The sequence below is a fragment of the Epargyreus clarus genome, unplaced genomic scaffold (genome assembly GCF_041222505.1).
Source record: "Epargyreus clarus isolate Ecla_fem2 unplaced genomic scaffold, WU_Ecla_fem_2.2 ptg000023l, whole genome shotgun sequence".
Classification (NCBI taxonomy): domain Eukaryota; kingdom Metazoa; phylum Arthropoda; class Insecta; order Lepidoptera; family Hesperiidae; genus Epargyreus; species Epargyreus clarus.
In genome coordinates, this window is record NW_027332230.1 from 10,808,496 (window position 1) to 10,831,063 (window position 22,568).

The 22,568-nt window shown below is 33.5% G+C and overlaps 3 protein-coding genes across 3 annotated transcripts in view; 2 read left to right on the forward strand and 1 right to left on the reverse strand.

The window, feature by feature from the left end:
- btv (dynein cytoplasmic heavy chain beethoven) overlaps nt 1-2,110 on the reverse strand; it is a 61,223-nt gene extending 59,113 nt beyond the window's left edge. Inside the window, exons 1-7 of the mRNA XM_073085801.1 lie at nt 1,953-2,110; nt 1,599-1,732; nt 1,174-1,338; nt 932-1,031; nt 689-818; nt 481-614; nt 46-290 (exon numbers count right to left, since the gene is read on the reverse strand). Coding sequence (XP_072941902.1) covers nt 46-290; nt 481-614; nt 689-818; nt 932-1,031; nt 1,174-1,338; nt 1,599-1,732; nt 1,953-1,989 — 945 coding nt within the window. The 5' untranslated portion in view covers nt 1,990-2,110. The remainder of the gene's footprint in view (nt 1-45; nt 291-480; nt 615-688; nt 819-931; nt 1,032-1,173; nt 1,339-1,598; nt 1,733-1,952) is intronic.
- A 178-nt stretch (nt 2,111-2,288) lies between these two features.
- LOC140751918 (succinate dehydrogenase assembly factor 2-A, mitochondrial) lies at nt 2,289-3,536 on the forward strand. The gene is made up of 3 exons (XM_073086029.1): nt 2,289-2,448; nt 2,569-2,708; nt 3,154-3,536. The coding sequence occupies exons 1-3, from the start codon at nt 2,431-2,433 to the stop codon at nt 3,422-3,424; spliced, it is 429 nt and encodes a 142-aa protein (XP_072942130.1). The 5' UTR covers nt 2,289-2,430; the 3' UTR covers nt 3,425-3,536.
- A 5,421-nt stretch (nt 3,537-8,957) lies between these two features.
- On the forward strand, nt 8,958-22,513 carry Bcat (Branched chain amino acid transaminase). The gene is made up of 8 exons (XM_073086031.1): nt 8,958-9,557; nt 10,533-10,712; nt 12,057-12,266; nt 13,380-13,610; nt 15,420-15,603; nt 16,057-16,179; nt 17,791-17,945; nt 20,025-22,513. The coding sequence occupies exons 1-8, from the start codon at nt 9,537-9,539 to the stop codon at nt 20,211-20,213; spliced, it is 1,293 nt and encodes a 430-aa protein (XP_072942132.1). The 5' UTR covers nt 8,958-9,536; the 3' UTR covers nt 20,214-22,513.
- The last annotated feature ends 55 nt before the right edge of the window (nt 22,514-22,568 follow it).

Here is a 22,568-nt window from a genome sequence, read left to right on the forward strand (position 1 = left end):
AATTTTAAAAATTGCTTTGTTTTTATAATTAATATGTTGTTTTACCTCTTGAAGCCTATTTTTGAAATTCAAACAAAATGATGGTATATAAGGTTTCCCATTCCAAGTATGGAGTGCATAGTTGGGCCAGTATGTTTCCGTTAATGATTTGCAAGCGCTAATCCAAGTCTGTATGACTTGCAAGCTTTCAGTCACAAGAGTTAATACTTCATTGTCTTTCAAATCATTATAAATTTTCCACAACTGTTTACCAGAAACAACCCTTTGTATAATTGTACAAATCATATGGCCTGTAAAAAAATGGATATGGTTAATTATATTACAATTAATTTTTGTCTTGTCTTAGTGTGAGTCACAAAAATTTGGTTATATGTAGGTACCTATATTGTGGCTAGCCAATTCCCAAAGTTAACCATGAGAATGAATAGTTAGATAATTTTGAGGTTGATAATTTTATTGGTCATATATTTTTATACATACCCACTATATCAAATATATGCGCCATCCTGTCCTCCTGATATGGGATTGTTGTGTACCTCCAAACATCATCTAGTATTCCACCAATATTTTCAGCTGAATCTCTTATTTCTTGCATTGGACTTGACTGCATTAATCTTAAAACAACATTATATATTACAATAAATTAATACTCAATATTGCAAAAATATGAAAATATAGTTTTTAATACCTTATCTCTCCACTTATGTCTTCAAATAGGACACAAAAATCAGATGCTGCTTCCCTTTCCTTCTTGCTAGCATCCTTCTTCTGTCCAACACTCTTCCAGTAGTCCACTTCATCTTCTATTGTCAATATTACTGTATAGATTATAGACAGAAACTACATGTAAAAAATGTTCTTAAGGGGAATATACATATAATTTATGCAATGGCCAAGTCTGTTAAATAAAATTAAGTGTATATAATTTTACCATTTATATTTTCGCCTAGTTTGCCATGTGTAAGGGCCCTTAAATTGGACTCCAAATCCAAAATATTTTTTTGTAATTTATTTGAGTAAAGACTGCCTCCCTGAAATTTTGATAATAGTTCCATTAATTTATTTCGTAATCAGAGGAATGTATTTATTAAGACATCTTGTCAATATCAGAAAATGTAATGAATAAAAACAAATTTCTGTTATAAATACATGAAAAATTATAAAATGACTTACTGTAGCCAAAAGAGGACTGTACACTTGTTTTATGATTTGATACAAGGATTCTTCGGCACTAGTAGTTAATGTTATTATATTAATATGGTTTATTGCATCTCCTGTGATCAAGTCTTGAGGGATTGTCTTGTAAAATATTACTGATTTCTTTAAGTTGCTTTTTATCTGAAAATTTAAAAGATAGGAAACTAGATTATCAGAACTTCTCACAACTCAACAAAAGATGGCAACACAAGTATTCTAAATGACGCTATCAGAGTTTTTTTAAGATCTTGTAGATATAGAAAAGTGGGAGCATAGTGCACCCTAGCTCTCATCACTTTGTATAGTTGGAGATCTCCATTTGCCAAACAGTACCTGAATTATTTGAAATCTATATTAGATTGTATTAATAGTTTGTTAGTTATTTCACTACTTTCACTTACCTCAGTGTAAAAATGAATCTGATTGTTGTTATCAACATATGTTTGCAGTAGAGTTGGTGAGTTGTGAATGAAATCACTCAGGACATCTTCTGATTTCTCCTCAACAGAGATGTTCTTTGACTTGTAAAAGTTTTCTTTAAAGAAATTACCAAAGCACATCATTTATTGGAAATATAACATAATACAATCCCAGCTTTGAACTGCTTTTAAAAAATATATGATTAAATCGATATCACATAGTATATAATATCTGAAGTCAAAAAGTAGATGTTCTTTAAACGATAATCGATACCAGTAACGTAAAGACAACCACAATCGATGTAAAGTTCCAATATAAATAAACTTTAACATTACCTGATGCCGTAATTATGAAATCGCGAACAGAAGACATTTCATATACGTTGTATGTAAATCCTTTATTTTTTACATAATTAAACGGTGCTATATTCTATTTATTACACTCCAAAAAGTACAAAGTTATCGTTGTAGCAACGAATACGAACTTATTATTGACGTTTTGTGATTAAAATCAAAACAATTCGTTGCCATGGGAACGATAAGGTAGCTATGACACGCAAGAATTTTCTGATTGTTAGACGCCATAAGACACTTTAATCTAAGGAGAAGTCTTACAGACTAGACTAAGCAGTCTGTAATGTGAAGAATGTGCACATTAATGGCAATCATTGCGCGTCTGTCAGTAACGTCAAAAAAATTGTTCAAGTGTCATTGTCGTATAATTCTGTCATATTAAGATTAAAAATATTAAAATTAAACAATTGGCTCTCCATAAAAATAAATCTAATTGGATATACATACATTAACAAATAAAATGTTGCGATCCCGAATCGTAAGTATAACTTTATATCCATTTAAATATTATATTGCAGTATGAAACTACGCAAATCACCATTCCCACATACATAACATAATATTACAGTATAACCGAATTAAATATTATTTTTTAAAGTTCCAGGCGTGCAATGCGCTATGTAAGCGCCCGGGAGTCCTGCTCATGAGTGACTCCTCGAAGCGTGTCGATACGACATACATGGAAATACCTCTATACGATATTGACAAGCCGCAAACATTAGAGACCAGGAAGGCAAGGTATACACGTCTTCATTTAATAATAATGATATTAAATAACAATTTGCTTAAACAAAAATGGTTCCTAAAATATCATAATATAATAATCTATATTTGAACTCTTTATCACGAGAGCCCTGTTCGGACCTGGTCATAGGTTTTAAATATATCTACATTCACATATTTTTATATCATCAGTGGAGTTATTAATTATATTATAAAACAAGATTGAATTACTTAAAATAGAACCAGAAGATCTAAAGTAATAATAGTCTTAACTTTCAAGTCTGGCTTACTCACTGGCTGGAATAAGTCGAAAATAAAAAATTAAATGAATTATAAAAATGGAGGGCTCAATTTTTATAGCAAAATTATGAAATCATTGAAAATGCCAAAACTTACTTGCTTATAAGATAAGCAACGTTACATGGAAATTAAAGAATTAATGACAATATAAATATTTCAGGCTCCACTACCAATCTCGAAAAAGGGGAATGTTGGAGAATGACCTCCTCTTGAGCACTTTCGCCAAAAAGCACTTGGATTCACTTAATGAAGAGCAGACCTTGATGTATGACCGGCTCATCAACTCTCCGAGCAATGATTGGGACATATTCTACTGGGTTGTAGGCAAGGTCCCAACACCCAAGGAATATGACAATGAAGTTATGGATCTCCTGAAGAAACATGCTAAGAATGAACAGCGAGTCACTCTCCGTCAGCCTCCTTTGCACTAAATAGGTACTTATGACCACAATAGTAGAAGTATTGAAATAGTATTAATTTCTGACATTATTGATTATTAGCTGTTAAAAGGTAGTTAATAAATATTTATTTTGTTACAACAAACAGCAGTTTTTTTGCATCTTACCTTAAACTCATTAGATTCTAATTATCACCAGTGAACCTTGAAACTCCATTAAGATAGACATGCAATATTTATTTCAATTGTAATTTAAAATTTCAAATGATAATCAACATTAGCACGAACTAATTGATGAATATTTAGGAATACATAATTCAATGCTTGGAAAGCAAAAAAAGGAAAAGCAACATTGAGTAAAATTTACAAAGAGTGATTTGAAATATTTACAAAAAATAAGTTAATCATAAATGTTGCATTGAGAATATTTATATGTCTGTCAAAATAAGTTAAAAACAATTGGGTGAGTTTATTTTATTTCTTTTTTAATATTTCACTTTAAATCACTGCTGTAAAGTTTGCTAATGCGACTTAGTAAGGATTTACTTTCAAGTATGTATATTTAAGTATATTTTTGAAGGTACATTTCCTTAAAAGAATAAACATGCTCATTTTTAATAAGTAATAAATATTATAAATGTTTATAAAATATGAACAATAACTACATTTAATCAGTTCGATTCTAGGGTAAAAACTAAACTAAGAAACAAAGTAGATGATACATAATATGAACTATATAAATTGGAGAAAAAAAATACAGTTTTCAATATTTTTCAAAATGAAACTGTTTTTTGCACAAGTACTTATTTCTAAAATTGCACTAAATTAATAATTTTTTTCATATATAATTTTCTAAAGTTTATTACAGATTGATCAAATACAATAATCAAAGTTGAAATTCTATTAAAAACATTTTTTTCAAAATAACAAACTGTCAACCCTCTATATAGATAAGTAAGGATCATAAAATAAATGGGGGCAAAATTATGGTTCATTTGGCCCCCAGTTATTTTATGGAATAAGGTCCTATCATTCCAGGATGATTCTTGGAATGATAGGAAGCAAGGAATTACAGCAATAAATGAGTACACCAAAATACTATTGATTTTTATCTTTAATAGTTAGTGACCTATTAGCGTGTGTAAGTCTCAATAACCAGAAAATATTGTAGCCCGAAAGGTCAAAACATCATGTCCTATCAGTGATATGACCATAACTGTATGGTACCACAAACTTATTAATTCAAACTTGTATTATATCTTTAATGTGGCACAGATTTTTGATTTAATCAACTTAATGAAAATACGATTACTTTTCTATTAGTAAAACTTCTATACACATATAACGAATAAACTACGCCAGTGTAAAACCTACGTACATACTTGATTATTGAAATGAATTCATATATTTCATCAGCACTCGTTAGTAGTAGGTATGAAATTTTACTCAATCAATAAATTGATCTACAAGAATTTGATACTATTTCAAATTTAAATATTGGCAGTTACATCTAAAAAAAAAAAAAAAAAAAAAAATCAAAATTTTTTATTCAAAATAGGTTCTTTACAGATCACTTTTTGAATGTCAAAGCAACTACCACCACTTCACAAGGTGTTTCGTTATGGAGAAGAAGCGGCGAAAGAAACTCCATAACACACATCTTTTAAAAAAAATGTTTTGACAATGTTAACTTAACGTAATGGTACATGTGGAGCTGGAGCTAATTCAGACCACACCGTTTTGTCAGTCAAATAATCACTTACTTTATAGTACGCTTTTTTACATAGCGTTAGTTTAACGACATGTTTAAACTTTTTTTCTGTGAGATTCAAAATGTGGTCGGGTATTTTATTGTAGTAGCGAATACAGTTGCCCACGAAAGATCTAGCCACCTTACATAATCTACGTTTAGGAATTACTAATTTATTTCTATTTCTGGTATTAAAGTTATGGTGGTTACTATTTCTTTCAAACATATCAGTGTGTTTTCTTACATACATAATATTTTCATAAATGTATTGACTATGCACCGTCAATATATTAATAGTGGGAAACAGTTCTCTTAGGGACTCACCACGCCGCAGACTATATATTGACCTTATTGCTCTTTTTTGAATAGTAAATATAGAGTCTATGTCAGCAGCACTGCCCCACAGTAGAATGCCATAAGACATAATGCTGTGAAAGTAACTGAAATAGACAAGTCTGGCAGTGGGTATGTCTGTTAACTGTCTAATTCTTCTGACTGCAAAAGCTGCAGTACTAAGTCTGCTGGACAAAGCAGAGATGTGGGGACCCCACTGGAGTTTATAATCAATGGTAATCCCCAAGAAAACAGTTTCATTGACGAATTGCAAAGTCTCACCATTTAGAGCGACATTCATCCCCATACTCCTTACATTTGGTAGCATAAATTTAATACATTTAGTTTTATTAGAATTTAAGAGTAGGTTGTTTGCATCAAACCAGTTCTGAATCAAGCAAAGAGTTTTATTAATATCGTTCGTATCCTGTGTTTGTCGTTTTACTCTAAACACCAAGGAAGTGTCATCAGCAAACAAAACAACCTCAGATAAATCCTTTACTACATTTGGCAAATCATTTATATAAACTAAAAATAGAAACGGACCTAGGATGGAGCCCTGAGGTACACCTATTTTAATATTAGAACCTGCTGATAATGCTCCATTTACTTGCACTCGTTGGACTCTATTGTTTAAATAAGAATTTATCAACTTTAGAGAATTTCCCTGAATACCATAATATTGTAATTTTAACAATAAGGTTTTATGATCAACACAATCAAAAGCTTTAGACAAGTCACAAAAAATACCTATAGCATCATGTGCTTGTTCCCAACAATCAAAAATATGTCGCAGCAATTGAACACCAGCATCTGTGGTAGAACGGCCTTTAGTAAAGCCAAATTGCTTTTGATGTAAAAGATTATTTAGTTTAAAATGAAGCAACATTTGCTGTAAGAGGATCTTTTCAAAAATTTTACTTAGAACAGGCAGTACTGAGATGGGTCTATAATTGTTGGGATCTTTAGTATCACCTGCCTTAAACAATGGAATTATTTTGCTATGTTTCATTAAATCAGGGAAACAGCCCTGATCAACACACATATTAAAAATAGTGACTAAGTAGGGAGCTAAAGTTTTAATGATTGATATACAAACTTTTACTGACATTCCCCAAATGTCCTCTGTATTTTTAACAGTTAATTCTTTAAAAGCTTTTAATATGTCATTAATTAAAATATGTCTAAATTTAAATTTAATGTGACACTGACTTAAATTCTCTTTAAGGATGGTCACTGCTTTAATTGGGGATGATTTTAAAAATTTAGTAGTATTAAATGGTATATTCGAGAAAAAAGTTTCAAATTCTTGTGCAATTTCTTTATCTGAGGTAATCTGACCACGTTCAGTAGTAAGAGATACTTTACTGATACTTAATCTGCAAGTTCGTGTTTCGGCATTAATTATTTTCCAGATTGTTTTAATTTTATTATCAGATTTTTTTATTTTATTATGTATGAACTTAGATTTAGCTGTCATACAAACTGATTTAAATATTTTAGAATATTTACGAACATATTCATTGAAGTGAGGGCTACAGTTATTCTCTCTTTCACTATAAAGCTCGAAAAGTTTACTTCTACTTAGACGAATACCTTTAGTAGCCCATTCACAAAAACTAAGTCTAGTACTCTTTTCATACCTAACTTCAGAAAATATTTTTTTAAACTCTGTGTGCACTGTGGAGAAAAATGCAGAATATAAATTATTAACACAAGCGCTATGGTTCAGAACTGACAACTTATTTAGTAGCACTTTATTATATTTTAATAAACGGTGACTTGTAATTGGTCTATGAAGAAACTTTATGTTCCCTTCCTTGGATATGTTATATTGGATATGGACAGACTGCCCCTTGTGATCAGATTTAATCTGATTTATTATAGATTTTTCAACTACAGAGCAGTTACAGAAAATGTTATCGATGCAAGTAGCAGAGGATGAAGTCACCCTGGTTGGCTCAAAAAAACTATATTCTAAGTTATATGATCTAAATAAGGAAAGTAATTTTACTTTCAATGTGGTGTTTTCTAAAATATTCACATTAAAATCACCACAAACAACAACATATTTCTTACATTTGCAAATAATATCCAAAACATTTTCCATTACACCTTCAAATCTAGAAAATGTTTCTATGTTAGGGGGCCTATACACGCTAACCACAATAAGGCTATCCAGCTCGACACATGATAATTCAATAACACGTTCAACCGAGAGCCCCACTATATCCAAGCGTTCTCTTGATTTTAAACCTTTACGAGTTATTATTAATGAGCCACCATGGATAGCTGACTCACGGCTGAACGAACTAGCAATAAAGTGATTTATATAGTTTATTTGTGTTTCACCTTGTTTTAACCAGTGCTCTGTTAAACAAATTATATCATAATTGTTACTCTCTAAAAATAACTCCAGTTCCAGTTCCTTACTTGAAAAACCCTGGATATTCTGGTGCAATATTTTTAGAGATGAAAACTTTTTATTGCTAGTTTTATTATTACTAAATTTACCCATATGAAGACATTTATTTGAAATATGTCTCTTAATTTGCTTATTATTATTATATTCATATGAATTACTTACATAATTATTTATTGATATGTCAATGTTATTAAATGAATTACTATTTGACAATGGTTGTAAATTAAATAATTTGCCAGAGGTGCACTCTGTTGTCCTATCATTTAATTTAAATTTTCCAATGTCAAATTTAAATTATTGGATGTCAATAATTTTAAATTATTATTCTGCTCAATAGAAGCAGGTTTGGTTGCCAAGTTTTTGGCAGAAATGTCAAAATAAAATTCTAGCACAACAGCTATCCGTCTTTTATAAAATCTAGGGAGATAGTAATTATCCCCTGTCAAATAAAAATTCATACTAAACGAGTTAGTATCAATCAAATGAAATTTATTATTATTGCACATTGCAGTGTGCAAAGTCATATTTAACTTATATCTAATATCATTCTCTTCGACTGGCAAACTTTTACTATAGGGGAATGTAAACATTACAATTTCCTTTAAATTAAGTTTTAACAAAGTATCCAAGTAATGTAATAAATGCTTTTTGTTCACATTTCCCCTATTTCCTATAAAGATAACTAAGCTTGTATTATTCTTTAATTCAGTATTACATACATTATGCATAATCTCATGGAAAGATGCATTAGGCATACAATTATTTAATACTGATCGTCCCGAGAGAGAACTTAGTAAACTTCCCATGTCCTTACCAATTTCATCGCAGTATATCATTACATTATCATTACTGTATTTGAGGGAACTGTTGTTTACATTTAATGAACTCGAGCTGACACACAGTGATGACTGAGGTTTTATTTTTGTAGAAGATGGAGGTGAAAGCCCACACCCCGGCTGTGACTCGCTGGCACATTTGCAACCACATGACAAAAAATCACTTTCCAATCTAATTTTAAATGTAAATAAATTCGCAATATTAAGCTATAATTTTAAATGATTCCAGTTGCAAACTCATGGAGGAATTGGCGTGTTAGTCTTATATGTGTTTAATTTTAAATATATATAATCATGTAGAATAATTCATAATGTAAATGATGGTTGTGCGTAAATAAGCATTAATTCGCTAGTAGCATTAACATATTCGGTTTGAATGTGTATAGACACTGGGTGACCTGATACAGACATTAGCCCGACCCCTCGCGGCACCTCCAGGAGCTACGCAGTCGGCCCCGGGGCGTTTCGCTTTACAGTTAACGTTGTGCGCATTTTACCCGCCAAATAACCCGCTGCGTAATCCATATTTTGATGAAGTTTCATTGCGTTATCGAGTGATGCTTTATAATTCGCGTTGATTATGAATGAGTACGTCATAGGTCAGCCCACAATCTTATCTTTTGCTCTTTAAATGTTTGTGCTTCAGATCCAGCAAAGTCAGTTAACCTACAGCTACTAATGAATATACTGATTAGACGGGTGTACGAAAATATTTTTGCGTCTTCAATTTAAACACTTTGTCGTTAATTACAAGTGAAGTCGGTTTTGTGTATAACTTACCAAGTGAAAATCTAAGTGAAAAATGCCTTTCCGTCGTAGCAAGGTAAGATTTATATTTTATTTTTACAAATATGTAATTTAATTCTCAAAATTTATCAACAAAATAGAAAATACAGAAGCTCATAAAAGTAAATCTCGAAATTAATTAATTGATAAATTAATATTGTAATTTCATCTTGCAAGAACTAAATTTAAACTTTTAGATTTTAATAACGTCGATCTTCATGTATCTTTCTTTATATTATTATGATATATATATAATTAATATCTTTATATGTAATATATATAATTAATATATTTATTTGATACGTTCTTCAAAATTAGATTGATATTTTATATTTAAACGACCACAACTTTGACTTGTTGTAATGTATTTTCCACATGTTATATTAATATATTAAAAATCCTATATAAAAATATTCCTGTTACATTAAGATAAAATTATGAAATTTGATCTACAATTTAAAAATACGAAATGCAATTATATCATGCTTGAAAACTTTTTTGACGGTCTAAATTTTCTACATTATTTAAAAAAAAATTAGCGAATGTACATACATTATAATTAGGTATACCTACAATTGTTTCGTGGCATGTACCCGTGCGAGTTGTGTTGCCGCCAACGGGACAATTTTTCATTGGCGAACGACATAGTATGATACTCTTATCAGCAGTCGTCTGAAAGAGCTTTTGTACAAATATCTTAATTTTAGTCATACTCATGAAGATGTGGCTATAAAATTAATTTTAATTACAATTGGCCTAACATGATAGCACGCATTTGATATGACCAGATGATATTTGGACTATGCATATCCCTATTTCGTGCATTATTTTTCTGTAAATAAAGGGAAATAACTTCAAAAATATTTTAATTTGTAAATAAGTATAAATTAAAATATTATTTACTTAGTTTCCTGTATATTACCTACATAGTATTGTTTCATGTAATTTAACTTTAATATAACAGTGAAATATATTTAGCAACATGTAGGTATGTTAATACGTCACGTTCCAGGTCCTAGTGAAATGGATATTCGAGAACCAGCACAAGCTGCAAACAGTGCGGCACTGCAGCTCTTCGCTGCGCTACAAGGAGCTGGAGGAGAGCGCGTCACAGCCGATGCTGGAGCCGGAACCGCGGGCCGCGCACGAACCCAAGCCCCGCCCACACATAACGCCAGAAATCTCTTTCAAGGTCCTACAGATAAATAATTTAAAGCAGGGCTTCTAAACCTTTACGTCATTATAACATTCGATATATTTTTGTTTTACCCTGGATCAGTCATGGCTTCTATAGTGTTATGAAGCACAAACTTAAAAAGGATACAGTTATTACTGAGTACGAGCAGTATTTCTTTCTAAACTTTGCGAACCGATTCTTGTGCCGCCCAATGAATAGTGAATATATTGTCTTTTTTGCCGCCACGTTCCACTAGATATCCGCCTACCACTGGTTCGAAAACACTGATTTAATGCTACGTCATAATTTCGTATTGCGACGGTATTTTATGATCTTATCAAATTTAACGCTTAGTTAACATGATCAATTGTTACAAATACGCACTTCATTATTTTAACGAACGTCAAATCAATTCTAGAAGATCCTTCTTAGTTTCTCGGATAACCTCAATTATCCATCCTCTCGAACTTTTATCTTGTTTGTGTCTCACATGTTCAGATCAATGTGCGTATGAACTTGTATGTACCTAATGTGTTTACTTCAGAACGGTCTTCCTCGCTTATACTTTCTGCACGTGTGTTTTTTAGTAATTCTCTACCAATGAAAGTGAGTCGCAGTGATAGCCTCGTGATAGAAACGTGGCCTCTCAGTCGGGGGTTCGAATCCTAGACCTAGACCCCTGATACATTTGACTTTTACTACTTTATCATAGTTATCATAATTTACGTCATAAATTAATTATCACTAGCTATAGTGGCGAAGGAACCATCGTGAGGAAACCTACTACATAATTCGCATTTGGGTAACTGCGTCATTTTGGTCTAAATTCCTCATTCAGGGAAGGGACCCATAAGTGGGACAATATAGGGTTAATGACGATGACGGCAAAAGAAAAACTGGTTTTAACCAATAGGTATACTTAAAATAATAATATATATAAAATAAAGGTAACTGGCAGATACCTTTATTTTATATATTACTATTTAGTATACATAATAAATTCGGCTATGGGTATTCACTGGTTAATTAACTGTTGCGTACCTAAGTAGGTAGGTATATAAACCGAATGTGCTTATTGATATCTGAAATCTACAGACTTGTTTCCAGCTCTATCTACTTGTTAGCGGCATACAAAAGAAATCCTAATGAAACTCGCAATATCTATATTGAATTTATTAACTACACTTTTTCTTCAAGCTTAGATGAATAGTTAAATAGTTTTTTAATACACTGCTATTATCTATAATTAATTATTCATACATACATAATTATTTCAATTAGATAAAGTATTTTTCTAACACAGGATAACAATTTCCTATCAATTATTTTCTTGCGAACTTATTTTAACTTTCATTACAGTATGATGACCTACAAGTGAGGCTCGCCGCACCTTACCAACTGCAAGTAAAGCCTGACGCGAGCGACCTTGGTTTTGGCAAATATTTCACCGATCATATGCTGAAAATCAATTATCAAAAACAATTAGGAGGATGGCAGAAACCAGAAATAACTCCATTCGAACATTTAACGATACACCCCGCGGCCAAAGCTCTTCACTACGCGATACAAGTAAGAACAATACACAACAAAATATTTTTGTAGGCCGTACATTGTTCTGTTTACATGTTTTTATTCCTAGAGCCTCAGACGCTCGCTTGTTATCAACAGTTGTTAATGTATGAACGGGAATGAAGTTATGTGTAATCGCAATATTTTGCAAAAGGTCTTTGCTCCGAGAGTTCTTTTAATTTTTACACGCTGTTGAGTTCTGATTTGAAGGGTGTAAAAGACAAACATATACATGATGCGTACCAACTTAGTTCTTAGGGGTAGTAATTTATCTGTAGCTGATCTCCAGTAGGACTCCATTTTATTTGAGATTAATCACAGATGTCCATTAGAGTAGGTTACTGTGACAAATTAATAAAATGGTGCCTCGATATGTATATACAGGAAAACGTCGATATTGACCTTGACTTCTATTTTAATCCGACTGATTAATATACCACTTATTTTTCGTTATAAAACACTAAATATTTAAACTGTAATGTATGCACTAAAATTTCAATAGCATTTTGAAATACCAGTACTACTCAGTCTACTCAAAACACAGACCTGTATTTGTAGCAAATGAACCCTACCCAGCCTACCTACCTAGAATGATACCTTTTTTTTTTTTTTTTTTTTTTTTTTTTTTTTTTTTTTTTTTTTTTTTTGTTCACGAGGGGGAAACCTTCAAAAGGTACCCGACGCCGTGGGAGCGACGCAGGGTTATGTGGGATTTTTACCGCACTAAAACCCCCCCGGTGGCCGTCCTCAGCGCTGCGTAGAGGACTCCGGGATCTCCAAAGGAACGCAACCGGAGTCCTCTTAGCGCGTTGCCCCGTCGGGCTCTGCCCAGGTGAGCTTGACGCTCGCCACACCATCTGGTGCGTACGACGGTATGCGACCACACGTACCGCCGCCCTTCCCGGGGTCGCTTACCGAGCGGTTCGAGCTCCCACACTTACCGCCCGCAACCCCGGAAGCCCCCTTTTAGTCGCCTCTTACGACAGGCAGGGGATACCGTAGCCCTATTCTGGTCCCGAAACTACAGGGACATCCTAGAATGATACCTAGTTGAATACTCAGTGTACCAAAATGTATAATGATGATATTTTTTTTTTTTTTTTGTTTGTATAGCTATTTGAAGGGTTGAAGGCGTATCGGGGTGTAGACGACAAGATTCGATTGTTCCGTCCGGAGCTGAATATGGAGAGGATGAACCTTGCGGCGCAGCGCTCAGGCCTGCCGACCTTCGACGGCGACGAGCTCGTCAAGTGCGTCACAAGGCTCATCCAGATCGACCAGGAGTGGGTGCCGCACTCGGAAACCGCCACGCTGTACATACGACCGACGTTGATAGCCACCGAGGTGAGTTTATGGACATAGCTGATTTTTTTCTATCTACCATAAGCAGTTAATTACAAAGCGAACTATCTTACGTCATGTGATCAAAGGAGATGTCTACCATAAAACACCTATAAATTTGGTAGGTTCAAAGTTTTACGGGAACAATGAATACTTCTAAGCCGTCAAACAGTCAGTATATACTGCATCTCCGTTTATTAGATCTCGAAACATCGCAGCATAAACTTATAATTTGATATTCAGTGCATTCGTATCGTTTATATCATGAAATATTTTGGTAAAATAATTACCTCATTATACACCTATTATTGGCCTAGATTGAAAGCAAGCCTTTGGTTTCCCCGACATTATTTAGATAAGGGCATTATATGCTCATAAATCAGTTTAAATCTTTTATTAAAAACACTTCGTTATCTTTTTGGCCACGCACATGTAAAAGCGCTGCTTATCAATGAATGATAATATAATTATTGCAAATATTTTTATCACTTCATTCTACGATGTACTTAATGATAAATGAGTAAACGTTTGTCTTAATTATCACTTCGGCAGATTTGCAAGTACGATATACATGAAATATTTCAATTAGGTATATACAATTATAAAAGAAAATAAATGTTGGTACATTTAAATTTGCTTCGCATACTTGACACTATAATCTATGGCGGAAAAGCAAAATATTTGTATACAGTAAATAAAAGGTTAAATAACGATGACAGGTTGAAGATCAATTAGCCGTTTTTGCATAATAGATTTGTACAGTTTTACATAATAGGTGAAGTGCTTTATCATTGTTCAATTAAACTGATAAAAATGTTTATATTGCTTTAGGAATTCGCGTTAACTAGAGACATGATGAGATATCATCTTAAAATAACGACGAAGCATACTAAATATATTTTAAGTATTTTTAATGTTACATAAAATACTTAACTGATCTACTACTAAGGCGGTGGAAGTGGTAAAGTAGGTACCTATTTTGGATAAATCATTGCAAAACGTGTCTTTATTCCAACTGGAATCTTTGATGATGAATAGGGTACGTGGTATCCACAATTGGGTACACAGATATTTTCTATAAAAAAGTGAAAATAAAATACTAATATGTATTATACTTCAAATCGATGCGATCGAGCTAAATTTATGAACATGCCATTTTCTATGAAAAAAGTCGGTCTTTCTATGAGAAAATACACCCGAGGCCAGGGGCGAAAAGTTGAATGAAGGCCTTCAGTGTAAGAAGTTCGCCTGTGATTCAGTGGCACTTTTTCACTGCCTGATGCACATTTCATAGATTATTTGGTTCTGACGACCTCATCAGCAGCTCCGTTTGGAGGTCCCTAGGATCGGGGGCCCGGGGCGGACCGCCCCTTCCGCCCTTATGCTGCTAGAGCTTATGCCGCTAGAGCTTATACATATACAGCTACTTTTACAATACATATAAGATGTATCATCAACAACCCATTACTGTCCCACTGATGGGCACGTGTCTCCTTTCATAATGAGAAGGATTAGGCCATAGTCCACCGCGCTGGCCAAGTGCGTATTGGTAGCCTTCATATACCTTTAGAGATTTTTTTTATAGATCTCTCAGGTATGCAGGTTTCCTCACGATGTTTTCCTTCACCGTTCAGCATGTGATACTTAATTTCTAATAAGCACATAACTTTTAAAAATCAGTGGTGCGTGCCTGGGATTTGGACCTCGGACCCCTCGATCGAGAGGCCGAGTTTCTTAACCACTAGGCTACCACTGCTTGCTTTACTTGCTTGCATATGAGATGTATAAGACATACAAATGCGTATTCGTCAGGCGACGTTCGGCATAATGGCGCCGGGGTCGGCGATGCTGTTCGCGATCCTGTCGCCGGTGAGCGCGTACTACAAGACGAGCGGCGACGGCGCGGTGTCCATCTACGCGGACCCCAGCGTCGTGCGCGCCTTCCCCGGCGGCGTCGGCAACCGCAAGGTCGGCTCCAACTACGGACCCACTATTGGTGTGTATACTCGTATCATACTTTATTACAAAGATAATAGGGGGAGTAGCTGCCTCCCCCTTGATTAGCCACGCCTGTACTGTATGTATACACTTACTTAGAAGAGTCATGAACTGAAACACTTTAAATGCATTCTCGAAACATTTTTAACACCGTATAATAAATAGTTTATGGATTATTACGAAGATACATTAATTAGGATTTATTCGATATTTTTATATGGATATTAAGTCCTACTTAATATCCATATAAAAAGTTTAAGTCCTACTTAATATCCATATAAAAATATCGTCACTTCGTCCTATTCAGTTACATAAAATATTTTAAATTACTAAAAATTAATTAGATAGATTTTTTTACTTCATGAATTTAACCACAAGTCTTGATGATAATATCAAAAGAGTTACTACAGTATTATAAAATATCAATTAGCAATTTGAATTGGTTTTGTAGAAGCGACGGCTCGAGCGGCGAAGATGGGACATCACCAGGTGTTGTGGCTGTTCGGCCCCAACCACGAGCTCACCGAGGTCGGCGCCATGAACATCTTCGTCGTCTACATCAACGAACACGGAGGTTTATATCTATTTATATTCTTATTCATATTCTATAGACAACATTTTTTTTTTTTTATTATATAGGAATAGCAGACGAGCATGCGGTCCACCTGATGGTAAGTGGCTACTGTCGCCCATGGACATTTGTAATCAACCCCAGATATGATTAGATTTTCCTACCTGAGGTCGGCCACAGATGCGCCGCCACCCCTTAGGACTAAGCTGGAATGCGTCGAAAAAGTATGTCTCCTTTACCACATCCTTCAAACTAGAAAACAGCAGCGCTTAATGCTGCTATTATGAGATTCACATTCACGTTCTTCACTAAATATTCTTGGCTTAAACTGACTTATTTAAAAAGGCATGCATTGATTATGTATCAGACATGCGTTTGTCAATCTTTATCATTGTTTGTGGGTTTTTATCGTATTCATATTTTTCACTGAATTATTTTCCTCAAGAGTTATATTCTTATCGTGTAGCTTGTTTTGGGACGCCAATTCGTGCAGAGCTGGGAGATTACCTCTTGTTTAATATTTTTATCGCTTGACGCACTTCTACTCCGCGAATGTTATGTACGTTTAATGTTATTATGATAAATGTAAATGGGCAAAATGAAGCAATAAAAGTATTATAACTAGATAAACCTAGACACGATTCGCTGTGGTTCGAGTCACGATATTCCCGGGGATAAAAAAACAAAACTTCTTAATAAATGCTAGGTTGTCTAAAAATTTCAAGTTAATACATACATAGTTAATTTTTCGAGTTTTACGGACATAAACACACAGTAGCAGAATTTTGGATAGGGATACTATATACGATAAATTAGTCTGTTTTAAACGTTTTAGTTCTTTTCTTCCTTTTTATACTTAATGATTTTTTTACATAAATATTAATTGTATTATAGAATTAGTTAAAATAACAAGTTGATGTATAGTTAGCCATTATTTCATCAATCGCTACAAGTAATTATCCATGTGAGCAAGTGGCCGGTATTGTCACGTTATCGCGCTGTCAGCTCGGTGACCCTATGACCGGTAAATTCTCGTCTCATATCTGAGGCAACAATCGAGGTCAGTAACATCATCGTTTTATTCAATACTAACTTTTCCCCGTGTTTTTACGATTTTTCCAAGGTTTTTCCAACAACAGTGTCTGTAGATATTCTGTATATTTTCCCTACACGTTTTGCCAAATTTCGTAAAAACCAGTGACCTGCCTGACATTTCTGAAACAAATACCTATTTAGTATATTTGCATTACACGAAAACATCTTAAGCGCTTTTGTTACGAAAAAGCAACACCACGTCATTTATCTATTATGAACACAAATTTTCTGTCACGTGGTATTATTGGCTTACATGCAAGCGGGACTCGAACAAATTACAGGTTCTGGTCCCACTAGATTAAGGATTTCGGGTTCGATCCCCGGACAGTGCAGACAGATGTGTGAATCACGAATTTAGCTTTCTGTTCTGGGTCTGGATGTTTGTGTGTCTTTGTGTGGCTGTGGTACCCACGACACAGGGAATCTTAGTATACGGCTGTGAATGTAAAACGCATCATATTTTTATAGTGGTCTAACCTCTAAACCACCAATTCTTCAAACGTCATGTAATTGATTCAGACAAACAACTGAGTACTCCGCCGCTGAACGGTCTGATCCTGCCGGGCGTGACGCGGCGCTCCATCCTGGAGCTGGCGTCGCAGTGGGAGGACCTCATTGTCAAGGAGGAGGTGCTCACCATGGACCAGGTCATCCAACTCAACAAGAAAGGCCGAGTGAGTTGCTCTACATTAATCGTTTTTTAGGATTCTATAGGTTTTGTTAGGGATACCCAAAGGGATAAATCTGAACCCTATTACTAAGACTTCGCTGTCTGTCCGTTTGTCACAGGGCTCTACCTCTGGAACCGTAATAGATAATCACTTGAAAATTTTACAGAGGATGCATAACGAATGCCGTTATAACAACAATACTAAAAATAAAATAAAGTTTAATATTAAACGGGGTCTCCATACAACAAACCGATATTTTTCGGCATTTTTCGATCTAACTGTTTAACTGTACTAGGTCTTCCTAGGAAATTGGGTACTAGTCATTACGAAATTACTAAAAGATTCAAGCATTTCACAAAATATATCATTGTCCTACAAAGTAACGATACTGTATCAACACTGCCCTCGCTCCCCATAGACAAGTCTCGATAAAAGGATGTACGACATGATTGCGTGCTGATGCATTTGTGCAATTCGTAGTTATCACACCTACTTACATTCAAATGCAAGTAAATTGTAATTTGGTTTGATAAATACTATTTGGTAATGCGACTTTGCGAGTGACCTCACGTTTTCTGAACAATTTTATGTAAAAGTAGTAAATAAGCATGTCAACCTGATGGTTAGTCGCTACCCTCCTCCAGGATATCATTAAATCAACTAAGATCCATAATACCTGGAGCCTCTCCCAGATGCGATGGCAGTTTCCGAGGACTAAGGTGGAATACCTGGTATAAGCGTATCTAAAGGATTGTACAACTTACAAATTTTCAATTCATTAAAATATTTAAATGTGAATTGGGACATAATAAAACGGTCGATAATTAAAAAAAATCAATTCACACTTTCTCAATCCCAATCAAAGCACTAAAATATAATTTATTTATCAGACTCATCGCGCCACCTATCGGATGAATAGGTAGAATTCTGCTAGGCCAGCTAGTATACCTTTCAAAATATTCTTTGTAATATTGACTCACCTTATTGACCTTATAGACCTAGTTCAAAAAAACCCACTGGTTCAAAATTTGATCACAATCATACATTTTTGAAGTATTTCAAAGCTGATCAATAGCTACGAAACAGAAAAACGCTAATGTATTGATTTGACTATTGCCTACTTGAATGTCATAGTCATACAATAATTAAGAAAAACATACATTTAATACCAACCCAAAAATAAAAAAAATCCTGATTTCAGCAAACGTCGATTCTGCGCAGTTGATATAGTATTCATTGAAATTCTCACAAAAGAAATGCCATTTGACCTGCGTGAATAAATTAATGTTGTATTTATCAATATTAATTGAAGTTACGTGTTACTCGTAAAAGCAATTTCCTGAGAAAGCAAATGCTCCCGCCTATCAATTCATTTAATATTTTGAAGTAAAATTTTAATGCTTTCCATATATACTAGGTATATTTACAAAGTACGAAATTTAAATGTAAATTAAAACAAACATTCGGGATAGTTTTCCGATTTAAAAGTTAATTTTCTGATTCTGTCTGAATATTTCCGCCGATGCCACTTATACGCATTTTATTTTTATGATGATGATGATTATATCTGTGATTTCAAGAACCTGTACAAACTATTCTTTTTAGAGTTGGTTATTGATTTCCAGAGGCGACAACCTTTGACATTTTTTATATAAATTTCAATAAGATTATGTTTCTTCTTCAGGTTTCCCTTCATCGTTAAAAGCAAGTGATAATCTATTTCCGTGCTACTTCTACTGCTTATAAATACCATAGTTTTTAATTATTAAACTAGGAAGGATAATTACTAAACTAGGTAGCTTCTTTTGATACAAGTTTTTTCTTCATAATATTAATAAAGGTAAAACCAAGTAGATTTTCATGATCAACTAGTTATTGTAACAGCTGGGTAAGTTTTTTCTTAGAATGTGAAGGTTTTAGGATATTCCATAGTCCACCATGCTAGCCAAGTACTAACAGGATAGCAGACTCACACGCTCTTTAAAAGCAAATGATAGTTCATTTGTAATACACACATTACTTTGAAATATCAACATTTATAAAGCCTCAGTTTAATATTTAAATTTGTGCATTTTATTATAGTTGCTGGAGATGTTCGGCGCCGGTACAGCCGTGGTGATCAGCCCCATCAGCCGGGTGGGCTTCCTGGACCACGCCATCCACATCCCCACCATGCAGCAGTCGCAGCCCGTGTTCCAGCGGATCAAGGACACCCTGCTCGCCATCCAGTACGGGCACGTCGACCACCCCTACGCTAAGGTCATATCGTAGCGCGCTCCCGTTAAACGCAGTGATATCAGTGGAAAGTGAAACGGGGCATCAGGAACAATCGTGTGATAGAACGTTAATGAGAATGGTGCCTCGCTAGAGACTTGTCATGATGTGAACGATATTTGTTAGCAAGATAACGGGAAGGTCGTAGAATGTTATGTGCGGTAAAAATGGCATGATACGCATTTTGTACTACAAACAAACATAAGGCGTGTCTTATCTCGAGATAGCGAGGGGTGTAAATTTTACCTGTTTGTTATTCGCGGTTGTAATTATCATCTAAAAATGAGTAATTTATTTTGGCGACCGATTTCTGTTTTGGCACGATATTTAATCTACAATCATTATAAAGACTTAAAAAAGCTAGATACATATCGTTACGATACCCATCTATACGAAAATATGTAGTAGATAATTACTATATACGACATGTATGTATAAAACTTTTGTACATACCTTATGTTGACATGTTCTGTAAGTTAATAATAATCGATGCTAAGCCGACGTTATACTTGTAAGATATAATTGTGATAATAACAAATATTCTCATGGATGCCTAATATAAATAAGTGAAACGTCAATCTCAGAGAAAAACAAACTCTTCTAGGTATTGGGCACAGGGACGATGTAATGTGTTTGTATATTCTGCTGTAAGATATTGTTATCATTAGATGGAAAATAGATGTCACGTGTATTATAATAATATTCATATTAAGTATCGCTAGCACGTCAGGATAGTTAGACCGTTAGGATTGGTATACGAGGGACCTTTTGAAGTAAAGACCTTTGTGTAAGATATTTGTGTTTATGTCATTCATCACCGCAATGCAGACATTTCTCCATGCAGTGTACATGGTAAAGAACAGTCACACCCTCAGAATAGCATAGATATTTTCTCAAATAGCATGTACAATTTTAAGCATAACCTAATTAACATTTTGAAATAAATTTCTAAATTTTCAATTACTTTTATGATTGTTTATTTTCTTTTTGTATGTAATAATGCAAAATTTTTTTTTTCATCAATGTATTTTTATAATAATAATCAACATTTAATTTATAATTGTTATGAGAAATTTAAGTGTTAACATTTTACAATTATTTCATTAATTTATATTTACAATTTTATTCAATTCTTTCCATTTAATTTGTATACTATTTTATGTTATTCTATTATTTGCATTGTAGTTTGCACCTATAATTGAGGTAGCACTTGTACCTGTGTCTTATTTCCTTTTGTGTACCTTTACCGATTGTTGGTGTATACTTTGTTGGTGTAACATAATAATAATAAATAAATAAATAAATAAATTTATGTATCGTTACAATAACTTTAAATGTAGTTCTACGAGTTTCTATATTTAATCATCTCAACATTGAGATGCATGTAATTATAATAGAATAAACAATTTCGCGACTGATTCTTATCTCAAACCAATTAAAAAGTGATGCAATAGTAAATACTAAATGTATGATCTGACACCTTAACTTTCTTGGAACCGCATATCTACATATATACAGATATATTAAATATAATAACAGATATTTAATATCTAATGTGTTAAATTAAATCACGATTTTGCATTTTAAGATTGATAAGACGATTACTAGAATTGGCTGCAAAAAGAAAATCAAATCCAAATTTATTTTCACGTCATATCTTTAGATCAAGATAATATCACAATTAATGGATATTTTATGTTTATCTTATCGTAATAAAATCCGCTGCAGTTATGAGTATTCGTTTTTCTACTATTAATTTTGAGGTAAGCAAAATCTTTAGGGAATTTCCTCTGCAGGATATTGAGAAAATCTTAAAATATATGACTTTCAATAATTATTTATCACCGATTATCGCCTGCAGTGTATATATTTAGTAGTAACACAAGAAAAACAACCAAATATGTATATTCATTAACGCCCGTTAGTAGTAATATTATCAATCTTACCCAATTTTTCCCATTCAACATTCGAAATTTGTGTATTTTTTACAAAAAAATATTGTCAAATTTTGATGTTTGGGAATAAAACATTGCTTAAGCTTGAATATTACAGATGGGCATATACCATTCATAAACATAATTTATAATATTATTGGAACTAAATTGATGTAATCGTGGTCGAGTAACTGTTATAAATGGTAATCTCTAATTTTGGGAACTATTCGAAATGTTTCAACAGGGATAATCAAATAGCCTGTGTTAAAATATGGTTAGTTTAGTATTTAGCAGGTGATGTTTCTAGTCTAAGAATCTGTATGACTTAATGTAATATTTATAAATATATTATTGTATAATGTTTATATTATTTTATTTTGTGACCCATCCTAAAGTAAACTTCTCCCTAGTAGTTCAA

What these genes read in the sequence shown, in the direction of transcription:
- LOC140751918 (XM_073086029.1), top strand. An exon ending in TTAGAGACCAGGAAGGCAAG is followed by an intron (nt 2,709 to 3,153) that starts GTATACACGTCT and finishes TAAATATTTCAG; the next exon opens with GCTCCACTACCAATCTCGAA.
- Bcat (XM_073086031.1), top strand. Translation starts at nt 9,537, where the DNA reads ATGCCTTTCCGTCGTAGCAAG. An exon ending in TGCCTTTCCGTCGTAGCAAG is followed by an intron (nt 9,558 to 10,532) that starts GTAAGATTTATA and finishes GTCACGTTCCAG; the next exon opens with GTCCTAGTGAAATGGATATT. An exon ending in CTACATCAACGAACACGGAG is followed by an intron (nt 16,180 to 17,790) that starts GTTTATATCTAT and finishes TAATTGATTCAG; the next exon opens with ACAAACAACTGAGTACTCCG.